The 14,382-nt window shown below is 60.6% G+C and overlaps 2 protein-coding genes across 2 annotated transcripts; one reads left to right on the forward strand and one right to left on the reverse strand.

Moving 5' to 3' along the window:
* Positions 1–2,549: 2,549 nt before the first annotated feature.
* Positions 2,550–9,682, reverse strand: LOC134406017 (serine protease 55-like). The gene is made up of 5 exons (XM_063137245.1): positions 9,622–9,682; positions 9,116–9,416; positions 6,418–6,671; positions 4,353–4,492; positions 2,550–2,939 (listed from the first exon to the last, which is right to left on the reverse strand). Exons 1-5 carry the CDS (start codon positions 9,680–9,682, stop codon positions 2,583–2,585), a joined length of 1,113 nt encoding a protein of 370 aa, XP_062993315.1. The 3' UTR covers positions 2,550–2,582.
* Positions 9,681–14,283, forward strand: LOC134406018 (uncharacterized). The gene is made up of 8 exons (XM_063137246.1): positions 9,681–9,714; positions 10,201–10,372; positions 10,415–10,749; positions 11,605–11,728; positions 11,898–11,980; positions 13,080–13,268; positions 13,378–13,566; positions 13,919–14,283. Exons 1-8 carry the CDS (start codon positions 9,681–9,683, stop codon positions 13,954–13,956), a joined length of 1,164 nt encoding a protein of 387 aa, XP_062993316.1. The 3' UTR covers positions 13,957–14,283.
* Positions 14,284–14,382: the final 99 nt, after the last annotated feature.

The following is a 14,382-nucleotide window of genomic DNA, read 5'->3' on the forward strand; positions in this document are numbered from 1 at the left end:
GGGGGGCCCACACCAGCGGGAGCCCCTCGGCACAGAAGTGGGGGGAGCCCTTGCTGCCTCCCCTTGCTGGACCCATTTGTGGTTTCCAAAGGCCTCAGCAATTGCGGGGGAGATTCTGGCTCTAGGGAGGCATCCGTGCCCCCCAGGCTCCTGCCCCAGGGAAGCGGAAGGTGGCTGGAGAGCAGTGCCGCCCCCCCGCCCCCGTGTGGAGGCAGCGAGTCGGGTGTCTTGCCGCTGGCACCAGGCAAAGGCCTTTTCCTTTCTCCCGGGCCCTTTAAGGTGGCCACAGGATTTGGCCGTCTTTCTGTCGTTCTCGTGACCCAGGTGGCTCGGCTACAGTTGCCACGGCTCCTTGCTGCTTCAGAGTTTCTGTTGGAGACTGTTAAGTGCTCGCGGGGCAGGGCCCACTGTTCCTGGCTCAACGAACACGCAAGCCAAGGGGGCTGTTGGACAGAGGCCGGCTGCCCGCAAGCCCCCGCCAAACGAGGCCAAGGACAGCAGGGGCCCCCTCTCTGAGCCGGGATGGCCAGAGCCGCCGGTGGGGGACGGCTCAAGTGATGGAGCCTGCGGGAGAAGGCCCCTTCTGATCACCAGCAGCAACCTGTGTGGCCGAGATCCCATGGACCCCATTCCCAGGGGGCCTTGGAAGGGCTCACCGCGGGACAGGCACCTCTTCTGCCCCATGGCCGGGGCTCCAGGCCTCCCCGACCCAGTCCCCCTCGCCCCTTGGCCCAGCTCAGCCTCCCCAAGTACCTGTCGTCACCAGCGCTTTGAAGGTAAATAGCCGGGGGTTTCCCTGGTTCCACTGTGACCTCAGGAGTTCCAGAATCCTGGGCCGCCAGCCTCCTCCCCCTCCTCCCCCCTCGGACGCCTGGGTCCCCCACCAGAGGGGAGGGCGCCACATTGCCCAAGTTGGCAAGGAAAGGAGACCTCCCCCTTGCCCCCCCCCGAAAGGCCTCCCTGGGCACTCTGCCCATCATCACCCCCCAGCCGGCCTGTAAATCCTGGTCCTAGGCACCGAAGTGCCGCTCTGGCTTTGGAGGCCCCCAAGGGCTTGGAGTGGGCAGCCTTTGGGGGGCAGGGAGTCCAGTTGCCCAGTGCCCCATTCAGAAGCAGGCGTGACCCACGGAGCCCCACTCTCCCAATCCCAGTTTGCAGTTTCAGCCTGTGAATGGACCAGGCGGAAAAGGACCAGGCGGCTTTGCCACATGTGCTGCATGTGTGTTGCGGGGCAGAAGGCCACGAAGGCACTTTGCCTGCACACCCCATTGTCGTTGTCCCCCTATTGGCAGAGGTTTCCCACACATCCCCCCTGCTTGGCCCTGAGCCCCCCCCCCCAGCACTTTCAGATGAGGCTTTTCCATCCCCCAACCTCCTTCACAGAATTTTTTGGGGTGTGTGTAGGGCGGGGTGTCAGGCTCCAGCCGTCTTCTACTTGTGACTCCCCCTCCCAACACTTCTGCCTTTTCTCTTAGTGCAGGAAATCCATTACAGAGAAAATCCTGCTGCACAGCGCTTGGCAGCAACTCCCTGGGGAAGCAGCCTTCGATGGTAGGTGCCTTGGGGCAGGGACCTGCTCTTTCATTCTGGGAAAGGGGCCGTCAGGTACAGAGAAGGGGCTGTATCCATACACCTGTGAGCAGGCATTTCTTTGCACGTGCCTCTCTAATGCTGGGAGATACATATGGGGTGGAGAGATCTCCCCCTCCCCTCGGCTGCGGGCCCTGCTCAGCTCCCTGGGGCTGCCCCATGCTGGCCCTGCCTGTGGCCCGTCTCCTTGCCTGCTGACCCGCCTCACCCAGCACGGTCCACTCTGGCTGCCAGGCTTCCCCCGGGGGTGTCTCCCGTCCCTGCCTCCTGAGACTGTTTTACTTGCAGATTCTGTTGGGGGGGGGCGAAGGGGGGGGCTTTCCGCATGCCAAACAAGGCTGTACCTGGAGCACCTGGCCTCTCTTTGGGACACTGAGGCTCAGAGGCTGAGGGGGTGCCCTGGCGTGCCTGTGGGCATCTCCTCTGGGCCCCTCGGCCTCTGCCCAGCACCGCCCCCCAGCTGCCCACATTCTAGATGTTCAGTGGGGCTCAGCAGGCAGAACCCACTTTGAGCATCACAGCTCAGACCTGGGACCTGTGGGTAACAAAGAATGCCTCTGAGCACCTGCAGAGTGCTGCTTCTGAGTGACCAGCCCCAGCCATCTGGAATGGAAGGCAGAGCAGGAGAGGGTCCTGGGGGGGAGTGAACACTCTCTCTGCACGTGGCTCATGCCCCTCACCTCGAAGGGCTTGGTTTGGGGGCACGTGGCTGAGGGGAGGGGCAGCGGATGCTTTCTGTCCCCCCTCCGCCATGCGGGGGCTTCCTCTTCACTTCGGGCCCTCCTCCCATCCGCTGCAGCCCCTCCCTGGCTCAGGCGCGTCTCCTTCTCCGCTCCCAGATGGAGACAGCCCGGCTTCTCCAAGAATATTTATTTCACCCCTCAGCCCACCCCCAGCCATCCAGAAAGCGCCTCGCTTTCTGCCCAGGGTCCTCCGTGGCACGGCCCCCAGGATCCTCTGTGTTTCAGAAGAACCGCCGCTCGCAGGACTCCTCAGGGCAGCAGCCAGGCCAGGGCCAACGCCGCAGCCCCCAGCGCCCCGGGCGGGAAGGCCACGATCCTCCTCCTGCTGCTGTTGCCGCCGCTCTCGATGCCAAGAAACATGTCCGCCTCCAGCGGCTCCGCGTGCAGCGGGGAGTGGCTGGCCGGGGTCTGCGGCACCCGGAAGGGCCGCCCGTCGCGGGCCGCCGTCTGCTCCAGCCAGGAGCGGTAGTTGGCCACCCGCGTGTAGACCCCTGGGCTCTGCCGTTCCGCGCAGCTCCGGCCCCAGCTCACCACCCCAACTTGGTACCAGCGCCGGTGGCTGCCCCCGCCGGGGGGGCGGCACATGAGGGGGCCCCCGCTGTCCCCCTGGATCAAGGAGAGAAGAAGAACAGGAGGAGAGGGGGTGAGAGCGCGGAGGCAGGCGATGTACTTGGGGGCAGGGAGACCCCAGCGCCTACTGGAGGGGCTGTGCGGCCCCCTTTCGGACTCCCATAGTGGGGAGAAGGAACTGGTATCTGGCTGCCGACTGGGAACATCAAAAGAGCCCTGAGGCCAGACCAAGCGTCCACCCAGTCCAGCACTCTGTTCACACAGCGGGCAACCAGCCGTCGGCCAGGGACCCCCAAGCAGGACACGAGTACAGCAGCACCCTCCCACCCACCCATGTTCCCCACCCACTGGTGCACACAGGCTTACTGCCTCCGATACTGGAAGAAGCACAAAGCCATCAGGGCTAGTAGCCATCGATAGCCTTCGCCTCCAGTAATTGTTCAAACCCCCTTTTAAAGCCATCCAAACTGGTGGCCCTCACTACATCTTGTGGTAGTGAGTTCCATAGTTTTACTATGTGCTGTGTGAAGAAGGTCTTCCTATAATCCGTCCTGAACCTTCATGGGATAATGACTTCTAGTATTTTGAGAGAGGAAGAAAAATGCCCCCCTCTCCACATTCTCCACACCAGGCATCGTGTTGTCCACCTCTATCAGGCCTCCTGAGCCTCCTTTCTTCCAAGCTGAACACCCCCAGCTGTTGTCACCTTCCCTCATAGCAGGGGAGATGCTCCGGCCCCGGGTCGTTTGCGTTGTCCTTCAGCTTTGTGTCCAGCAGGAAGGAGGGGAGGCCAGGGGTGGGCGAGGGAGGGGTGGGCTTGGCCACGAATGGGCGCCCCTGGACTGCCCCTTCTTGCCTGTCACCTGGTGGCTCAGGCATGTGGGAGGCAGAGCAGCCGCGTGTTGGGGCGGCTGGAGAGGCTGGGGGCATCGCCCAGCAGCCTGGATTCCGGAGGCGCGTCCCCCAGCGTGCTTTGTGGGAGCTCTCCCTTCCGGCCCTTCCCTCGGCCATGTTCCTCCGTCTGGAGATGCCCACGTGGTTCCGAGAGGAAGGCCGGCTGCATTGCTGCCATTTGATCAGCTGGCTTGAACTTGCATAGGCGGAATCCAACGTTGGCGTTAAAGCCAGTGCTGGCCTCGCATCCCCCTCCCTGCCCCCGCCAGCCACAGCCAACCTGTTTTCAGTTCTCCTTGCCCCTCCCCCACTCCCAAACGAGGCTTCCCCCCTTCTCTTAAGGCCCACTTCTTCCTTCCTGTCCTCAGCAGCTCCCCCCCCCCATCTCATTGTGCAGGCAGCTCCACTGCCCCCCCAGGGCCCTTCCCTCGCCCATCTCCATGTCTCATCCATCCACAGCAAACCTTTGGGGAAGGGAAATCCCACCCAGCACAGTTGGGAGAAGGCTTCGGGGGTGGGTGGGTGGTAGGGCGGGGAGGGGGGGCGAGCTCCCACCTGGCAGGCGTCCCGGCCCCCTTGCTCGTATCCGGCGCACATCATGTTCTGGGTTATGGAGTAGAGCCACTTCAAGCATAGCCTCCAGTCCACTATTCCTACTTGGACGTCCAGCAATGCGTAGGAGCCCCGACTCGACCCTAACAGAGGAGGAGAGAGAAAAGACCCACACGCAGGCTGCTTTGGGGTCAGAGCTTGTGACCTGTGCACTGGCAGGCCCCGGGGCGGCCTTTCCAGGGGGGTGCCGGTACAGAGGGGCAGCAGCAAGGAGGGCAGAGGGAAGACATTTGCTAGGGCGGAAACGTCGTTGGCCTGGAGTCCGCTGCGTCAGAGGCATGAAGTGGTGCCCGACGCTGCTAGGCCTGCAAGGGGTGGGCTGTAAGCAGAGGCCACGGGGAAATGAAATGCCAAAAAACTACAGAGGATGACAATTGCAAGGAAGCTGAAATATATGCAAAGTTGCTACAGTGACTGTGTGCAAAGCAGGTGGGACTGAAAGGTAAACATGCTGGTGCCGGAAAGCAGATTAACACGCATAGTGAGACTTGGCTGATATACCGGCGTTGCTCAGCACCCCCCCCCCCAAAAGATATATGTCTGCAAGTGCTAGGCCTGAGAGTTCACTTTTAAATTTATTTAAAGCATTTTTATAGCGCCGCCTCACCATTTCTGGTATCGAGGTGCTTTACAATGTCACATTACAACAATTCCATTAAAACCCTCACCCTCAAACCATTAAAAGCCCTTAACCCCAGTTTAAACCACCCCCTCCCCAAACTCTTGTGAAAATAAAAACGCCTTACAAAGGCGTTTGAAGCAATTAAAAGTGGGAGCCTGTCGAATCTCCAGTGGCACATTATTCCATAACCGGGGGCCAGCCACTGAAAAAGCAAACTTTTAAACAAATAAAATTGCCCAAGGCATGCTGGGAGTTGTAGGAGTAAGCCTAGGTTTTTTTTATTATTAAATTCTTTAAAAATACTTAAAACCCCAAAATTCGTGTTTTTACATTTTTCTTGTACATTGTACTGCCAGACTTATCAGCATGCCAGATGTCAAGTTTCTAACTCATCTGGAAGTGGGTAAACATTTATGGACATTCAACCCACACACATACTTTCAGCTTTAAAGGTAGAGATTAAAGCCCATTATTTCAATTCCGGCCACAGGGCATAGAATCAAACTTAATCATCCTCTCTTACGACCACCCACGAATGGTAAAAACTGGCCCCTCTTCACTGCGAAGCCTTGGCAGGGGCCTTGCTGGGCACCTCCCGAGAGTACCTGTAAACAGCTGCACATCCCGTGGGTCTCCCCTCCATGTGCTGCCAGTGGACTCCCCCCAACGGGCAAACCACAAGCAGGACATGACTACACTGGAGTCATTCATACACTCGAGGCCTTCAAGAGGCAGCTGGACAACCATCCGTCAGGGATTCTTTAGGGTGGATTCCTGCATTGAGCAGGGGGTTGGACTCGATGGCCTTGTAGGCCCCTTCCAGCTCTGCTTTTCTATGGGGAGGGGGGCGCCTCTCTCCCCTGCTGTGGCCCCTTAGCCTGGGGTATGCAGGGACAGGCTGCTGCTGAGCCCGGGGCTCCTGCCCAATCCCTGCACGGAGGTCTCTTTCCGTAAATGGGTGTCCTCCCATTTCAAAGCCATCTTGGGGCCTGGCAGTGAGGGCCGTCAGGGCAGCAACGTCTCCTGAAAGAACACTGGGGGGGAAGTGCTGCAAAGCTGGATCCCAGCCCTCCACCCCTGCTGTTGGAGCCAAGGTCCAAATTCGCTCTTCACAGCCGCCCTAAGAGGCCTGGCGCAAATGCTGCCAGGGTACAGATGGAGAACAGAGAGAGCGCACTGCCCAAGGCTCTCCTGTGGTGAGGTCTAGTCAGCGCCCCCTTCCCAGGTGGCCAGGCCTTGCTCAGCCCTTCCCAAAGGCGGCTGGGGAGGGAGGGCCCAGCTCCGGAGCATGGGGGCTGGCAGCTTGGATGGGTTGGGGGTGGCAGGAGGGGTCCCCCCAAGCCCCCTCTGCTCAGGCCTCCCGGAGGACCCACCAGCAAGGCTCACCAGGCTGCGTGAGCCCCCAGCCGGCAACGTAGCAGCTCTCCCACATGTTTTCGTCGGGGACGATGGTGTGGTCGGGCAGGCAGAGGGGGCTGTGGTACCAGCTGTAGGGGATGGGTTTCTGCAGCAGCAGCAGCGCGATGTCGTTGTCGTAGGTCTTGGTGTGGTACTGGGGGTGCACGTGGATCTTCTGCACCCAGCGTGTCACGTTGTTGCGCCCCAGGAAGTTGCTCCCAGCTGCAATCTTGATGTTGTTCCTGAGCAAGGGGTGGGCAGAGGGAGCAAAGGTGGGGGAAGAATTATTTCCATTCAAGAAGTGGAGTCCCTATGGCAGCATCCCAACGAAATAACAAGACATGCTTAATCCTGTTTGCATGTGGGCACATGTTGCCAGTGTGCTGGCGTGTGTTTGCTGCGGGCTGAGAGCGAGAGAAGTGGGGGGATGGGGGGGTCTCTTCGAGGGCCCCCCTCTTGCCAGCTGGCAGTTTTTGTGCTCATGCTTTACAAACAATAGAACTGCGCCTTCTGAAACTCTGCTGCCGTCTTCATAAAGGGCACCTTTTCAGTTGATCAAAAGGTTTTAAACCAATTAATCACTCCCTCTAATCGGCCAACTTAGGTGCTGGGCATGAAGGAGCCTGGAGGCCTGTGGGAAGTAAGGCAACGGCACCAGTGTGCTCAGGAGTTGCACACTGGAGTTGAAGAAGCACTTTAAAAAAATCCCTTCCCCTTCCCACTTCATTCTTGGTGAAGACTGAGAAAGCTCAGAACATTGAATATCCATTGGAAAATAAACCCAGGATGTGGCTAGGTGGGGTCAGAGAACGGAATACCCCACCAGGAGCAAAATAGGCTTGAAATAGGCTACACATTGCAGTCCTACTTTCAAAGGGGGGAGGGAGATGACCATGATCCAGCCCCCTTCCCCTCCACCCCACACTTTGAGATCTGCCAGAGAAGCTCAGCTCAGAATTCCACCTGGTAGGAGCAGGGCCTTCTCAGTAGCTGCCCCAACAGTGGGACTCGGTGAGCTCAGCCCTATTGCAGGCTGCCTACCAGAAACAGGCTAAAAACTCGGCTCCCCCTCATCTACTCCTGGAGGATGCATTGAAAAGCCGCTTCTGGCTTGCTTCACTGCTAAAGTAATTTGGTTCTAGCTCTTGCTTCATGCTTTAAAATTGCAGAGTGCTCTGTTAAATTAAAAATGCTCTGTTCTATTTCCCAGGCTGTTCAACATCTACACGAAACCAGAGGGGAGATTATCTGGAGGTGTGGGCTGAGGTGTCACCAATATACCCAGCTCTAGCTCCCCTTTTCATCCAATCCAGGTGAGGCAGGGGCTGTTCAGAATCCGTGCCTGGATGAGGGCCAATAAACTGAGACTCAATCCAGACAGGGCAGAGGTACTGTTAGCGGGTGGTCTGTCTGCCCTGCTGAGTCCACCTGTTCTGGAGGGGGTTGCATCCCCCCCAAAGGTTCAGGTTCATAGCTTGGGGATACTCTGAGATTCAGGATTCCCGTTGGAGGCACAGGGGGGACGGGACGTGGTGGACACCTTTTATCCGCTTAGGTCTCTACTATGTCCTAGACAACGATAGCCCAGCTCCAGTTCTCCATGTTCTGGCAACCTCTACAGCCATGTGTTACCTGGGGGTGGGGGGTGAGTGGGGCTGCCTGTGAAAACTGCCTGGAAAGTTCAGCCGGTCCAAAATAGGGCAGTGAGATTGTTAACGGGCCTGGCCAAAGCGATCCTACGGTACCCTGTCCTTTTCCAGCTGCCAGTCCATTTCCAGCCCCGTTTCAAGCTACTGGTATTAACTTTTTAAAGCCCCGCGAGGCTTGGGGCCAGGATACCCGAAGGATCATGCTCCTCCCATATATATCTTCCCTGGACCCTAAGATTGTCTTCCGTGCTCCTTGAGTCCCTGCCAAAGGAAGTGAGGTGGGTGGGTGGGGCTTCCAAGAAGTGGGGGCCTTTTCAGTGGGGGCGCCGTGGCTGTGGAATAAGCTCCTCAGAGAGACTTGCATGGAGCTGTTTTTGTATTTCGCAGGTAGTTCAGTCTTCCAGTTTCTGATTTAAATCAGTTGCTGTATTTTAAACCTTTGCATTGCTATTAGGTTTCATTTTAATTTTTATTACCGTAGCTTTAAACTTTTATATTGCAGTTTATCATGTTGAATTTTACAGTTTAAATTGTTGTGAACTATCCAGGGAGCTTTGGCTATTGAGTGGTATAGAAATGCTATAAATAAAATCAAAGTGACCCCCCCCCCCAGAGGCAACAAGAGACACCTCCAGCGAACAGAGCTGGGGGGCAAAAAAAGATTGGATGCCAGCCGGCCCTGGGGCTGAGTAGAACCTGGGGCAATAGGCAAAGACCCCAATTTTCTTGGGGAAGGATCACACAGCTCCTTCCCCAAGAAAAGCCACAGCCTGTGACCAGCACATGGTGCTCCTCCGCCCCCACCCCCTCTGTCTAAGCCACCCCCCACCCTGGCAAGGAAGCCCTCCCCCTGAAGAACTTGTGGGGTGTGGCCCCCACACCTCCTTTTGCCAGGCTTTGCCCCCGTCTCCTGCTCAGCCGTAAAGGGCAGCCTGGCCCAAGGAGAGCCCCGCGCTCTGCAGGAGGCTCCCGGCAGCCAGCTGCCGCGTGGGCGTGGGGCTCTGCCACCTGATGCTCCCATGGCCCGGGCGGGTTACCTTCCGTCGGTGAAGCAGTGGGCCGCCGAGAGCACCCACCACGGGTGCACGATGGATCCCCCGCAGAAGTGGTACGTGCTGGTTTGCACGCTGACCATCCACGGCCATTTCCCAGGGAGCGCCTTTGAGCCCCCCACAATGCGCGAACCAGCCATGGGGGAGGCATGGGGCCCGTCAAACTCTGGCCGGTAGCCGCAGCCTGTGGGGGAGGAAGAAGAAGATGCCCCCCCCACTCCAACATTAGAATCCCCCCACAGCCTTCTCTGACCCCCCTGCACTTCTCTGCTCTCTGCCCCTCCCACTTGTGATGTCACCTCCCAAGAAGGATGATGTCACAGCTCCCCTGTGACATCACAGGGAATGGATCAGCCCAAGAGATAGGGAAGGCGACGGGTGGGTTGGTGGGTGGGTGGCGGCATCTGTGAGTCTGCCCTGGCGCAAGGCAGAGGGCAGTGTCCCCCATGGCCCTTCACCCTCTGGCGGGACCCCCTCGCTCTGGCCAATACCTTGTGCCCACGTGCCCACCCCCTGCAGGAGCAGGAGGCTCAGGAGCTCCAGGTGGCCCATGGGTGGCGCCCAGAAGCCGGGGTCATCCAAGCGTGAGTGTGGGCGGGGCCTCAGGCTGTACCCTGTGACATCATAGATCGCCAGCGGATGATGTCACAGATGCAGAGCCCTTGGCCCTCCTCCATGGCCCTCTTAGCGCCAAGTGCTCCGCCCCCTCCCTCGGCCCCGAAAAGACAGGAGACCCGCGTCCAAATTCCTGCTTTGTGATCCACTCTCCTGGTGGGCAGGGGGCAGGTCATCCTCTCCCAGCCTCCGTTTCCCCATCTGCAAAGCGGAGAACGTCAGCGGCCCATTGCACTGGAGTTTGTGTCAGGGCGCCTGATTGCCCCCTCCCCCTCCCGGCACTTCGCACCGGCCCCTCACCGCCCACGAGGAGGGGCTGCAAAACGGGGGTGCCCCAGGGGGACGCGTGCCTGCCCCCCAAACTGCGCTTCTTTCCTGAAAAGAGAGGCCAGTCGGGGAGGGCTGGCACTTTGGGGTGGGGGAGGGGAGGCATTCTTTGCAGCCTCCCTTGCCAGGGGCGAGTAGCCACAGAACGTCCCTTCAGAGCCAAGAAGGGGTCCCGGCAACTTCGGGTCGCTGGGCTGAAGTCCTGGCCCGAGGAAAGGGGCGCGGGGCTGGCCCGGGGGCGGGGCTCGACGGCTTCTCCAGGGCGCTGCTGGACGTTTGCTCGGTGCAGGCGCTTCCGCTGTAAGCCGCCTTGGGCTCCCTCCCGCGCGGGCTTGCTCGCAGCAGCCTCGTCTCCCGCCGGGGCGGCGCGTCGAGCGAGGCCAGGCAGGCGGAGGCCCCGGGGCAGCCGACGCCTTCCGTCCGAGGGGCTCCGGCGGGGGCGGGGCGGCCCTGCCGCCGGGGCGCCCCCTCGGGGCCGAGCGCAGGCAGCCCGCTTCTCCCAGGCGGCGCCAGCCGGGGCCCGCGTCCCGTGACCCCGGAAAGCCCCGCCGCCGCCGCCGCCGCCTCCTCCTCCTGCGCAGTCCAGGCAGCAGGCGCCTCTTTCACTTTCGCCGACGGGAGGCTGCCCACCATGACGCCGACGCTGCTGCTCCTCGCCCTGCTGCTGCCGCGACCAGGTGAGGCGCTCTCCGGCTCGCGCCTCCGATGGCTGCCCGGTGCCAGCGGCCGCTCCGGGTGGAATGGCGGCCCGCCCGCCCGCCTGGCTGCTCCACGTTGCTCCGGGCCCAGGGAGCCTTGCGAGGGAGCCCGCCTGCCCTCCCCACCTCACTGGAAGCGCCTTGCGGGCGGAGACCACGCGCTTCTGGGTGGGTCCCCGGGCAGGGCGCTTTGGACGGGGCTGGAGCCCGGGGGCGAGAACCAGAGAAGCCCCCGCGAAGGCTCTCGAGCCCGGCTGATGCCTGTCGGGGGAGCCAGTTTCGCGCCCCCTTCCGCGCCACGTTCCGGGCGCCACAAGACCCCTGGCCGCGGCCACAGACTGGCAGGGCGGCTGCGCCCCCGCCCGCTCGGGAAAGAGGCGCCGGGAGCCTTGGCCCAGAGCCCGGGCCAGCAGGGAGGGCACTCGGGCCAAGTGTCCCGTGCAGCAGCCGGCCCCCGGCTTCCTGGGCTGGGCGGCCCCAGTGCCCCACCCCCACCCCCATGGCACAAGGGCAGCAGTGAACAGCAGGGGCTGCATCCAGACGCACGGCACTATGTGGGCCAGGGTGGGAAGGCTGGAGGGGGCGGGCAGGCAGCAGTGGGCCAGGGCACTGCCCGGGGGGCCCAGGGATGGCACCAGGCCCGGGCAGAGCGCTCCCTAGCCTGGGCCGGGCCTGGGCTGAGAAGGGCGGGTGTCTGGAGGGACGCTGCAGTGAAGTGGGCAAAGGCAGACCTGCCTCCAGAGGGCCCGGCCCGGCAGGGTGCCGTCTCCCCCCACGACCCTCCCTGTCCTGTCCCATGCCCCCCACTCCTGACACTGCTCTGCCCCTTCACAGCCCTGGGAAACGTGGGGGGCACCGCTGGGAGCTGTGAGTGCGTCAAACATAAGGAGGCACCTGAGATCGTGAAACGCTTCCCGGAGAGGCTGCAAACCTGGGAGATCTGCAGAGATTTCGTCAGGTGAGTGCCCCCCCCCCACAGCAGAAGCCCCTCTGCCGGCCAAGAGGGTTGAGCGTTGAGCGGCTCAAAGGCACTCTCCACCCCCGCCCCCACTGACCCTCTGCTATCTCCTTGACCCACTGCTCCCCCCCTCACCCCACCTTAATGCTGCTGCCTCCCTCTTTTGCAGGTTCACATTTAAACAGCAAAAGGTGTGTGGCTTGATTGGTGTGGAGTGGGTCGTCAACTTACAGAAAACACACCCTGCCAAAAGTGAGTCTCCTCTCCCCTCACCCTCACCCCCACTCCCACAGAGAGAGAGAGAGAGAGAGAGAGAGTTACAAGATGGGGGATACTTGGCTCAGCAATACTACAAACGAGAAAGATTGTTGTAGATCGCAAGCTGAATATGAGCCAACAGTGCGATATGGCTGCAAGAAAGGCAAATGCTATTTGGGGCTGCATCAATAGAAGTAGAGCTTCCAAATCACGTGAGGTTCTGGTTCCTCTCTATTCGGCCCTGGTTGGGCCTCATCTAGAGTATTGTGTCCAGTTCTGGGCTCCACAATTCAAGAAGGACGTAGACAAGCTGGAGCGTGTTCAGAGGAGGGCAACCGGGATGATCAGGGGTCTGGAAACAAAGCCCTATGAAGAGAGACTGAAAGAACTGGGCAGGTTTAGCCTGGAGAAGAGAAGATTGAGGGGAGACATGATAGCACTCTTCTAATACTTAAAAGGTTGTCACACAGAGGAGGGCCAGGATCTCTTCTCGATCCTCCCAGAGTGCAGGACACGGAATAACGGGCGCAAGTTAAAGGAAGCCAGATTCCAGCTGGACATCAGAAAAAACTTCCTGACTGTTAGAGCAGTGCGACGGTGGAATCAGCTGCCTAGGGAGGTTGTGGGCTCTCTCACACTCGAGGCCTTCAAGAGGCAGCTGGACAAGGGATGCTTTAGGGTGGATTCCTGCATTGGCGCAAACGGAGCGCGGGAGACGGCGTCTTTTCTTTCATTAAAATGCAGACCTTGCAGAGCTAATAGGTGAATGGTGCCACGGACCCCCTGGGTGAGTTACGTGGACTCTCTGGGGTCTGCGGACCCCCAATTGGGAACCACTGCTTTAGACGGCTTCTGTGTCCTGAGCAGCGGAGGACGCTCACGGCAGCTTCTCTGTTGCCCCATCCCTGCCCAACCGGAGGCTCTCCAGAGGTGCTGCACTACCACTCTCATAATCCCCAGACTGGGCGAGGCTGCTGTGTGGCAAGTCCAGCTGCCCAGGTCACCAGACAGGCTGTATTGCAGGGCAGGGCTCCTCCTCCTCCTCCTCAGTGTGCCCTGGATGTCTCTCACTGTGCATTTGCCTCTCCCAAAGGGAAGGGTGGAGGCCATGCACCCACCCCCACGCCCCGAGTGCCGCTGACATCTCCACCCCCCCTGAGCCTAGTCACTGTCAGGGACGTCCTGGTCAAGACCACTGGAACGCAGCCGGTGCAAGGCGTCACCACGGACCCTGCTCTGGCGCTGGGAACGCCTGGGAGGAGCACCGCGGCACCCCGCAGTGGTGAGTGTGGCCTTGCAGGGGGAGGGGGAGCAGGCACCTCCAGAAAGGGGCTTTCTTCCCCCATCCATGGGGCACCGGGTGTGTTTGAACGCCGCTCCTTGATTTGCAGGCGCTGCCGGAGCGGGCCCCAGCCACTTCCCGCAGCAGGCCGAGGCGGCGCGAGGCACCAAGGCCGCCGTGATCTCCCTGCTCGGTGTGGCCCTCGTCTCTGTGGCCGTGACCGTGGCCATGGTGTGCCGGAGGAGGCGCCAGCGCTGGGGGAGACCCCTGGCTCCCTGTGTTCCCCTCGAGGTCCCAGGTGAGTCAGAAGTGGAGGCGTACATGGGGGGGGCGCCCTCCCTCGCTGGCCTACTCTCCTCTCCTGCCCTTGGTTGACCAGGGTCCACGAGGCCTCCATCCATCCCCTGAGGGAACGCTGGACTCTCCTCCTCCGCTCTGGCCATTTCTCCTCTCTGCTGTTGGTTTGAATGCCTGTCTTTCGGGAAGCTGCTCCGAAAGGAGCGTGTCCAACACACCTCCTCTTCCTCCCTCAGGGCACCCCTACTCTGTTGGGGTGTCGATCCTTTGTATGCCCCCCCCCCGGTGATGGCTTTCCCTCCCCCACACCGCCACCTTCAAGGCCCTCCTCTTCCTTCCTTCCTTCCTTCCAGGTGAGGAGGCGCTCTCCCTGCGGCTCGAGGAGACCTGAAGTGGCACCAGCTCCCGGCAAGGCACGGACTGCACAAGGCCGCAACCTGGCAGTGTTTTGCTGCAGCTGGCAGGGCTGTGCTGGGCGTGGGCAGAGGCCAGGATTTCCCTCCCAGGAATCGCACGTGTCTCTCCCCCCTCTGCCCTAGGGTGGGTGGCTGCCCTCCGCTCACAGCCCTCTCTCTGGAGCCTTGGCCACTTGTACAGGGGGCTGGACTCGATGGCCTCTTAGGCCCCTTTCAACTCTACTATTCTATGATTCTGTGCTGCGCCCCGCCCTCTTTTGCCCCACAGAGCAAATAAAAGAAGTATTTTTGTAAAAAAGAAACTGCCCTTGAGAGGAGGTCTTTGGTAGCTGCCTGACAACGCAGGTGAGGCTTGGCGTGTTTACTCAAGATCCGGCTGAGTCCCATCGAGTTCAGCGCCC

This window comes from Elgaria multicarinata, chromosome 11 (genome assembly GCF_023053635.1).
Source record: "Elgaria multicarinata webbii isolate HBS135686 ecotype San Diego chromosome 11, rElgMul1.1.pri, whole genome shotgun sequence".
Lineage (NCBI taxonomy): Eukaryota > Metazoa > Chordata > Lepidosauria > Squamata > Anguidae > Elgaria > Elgaria multicarinata.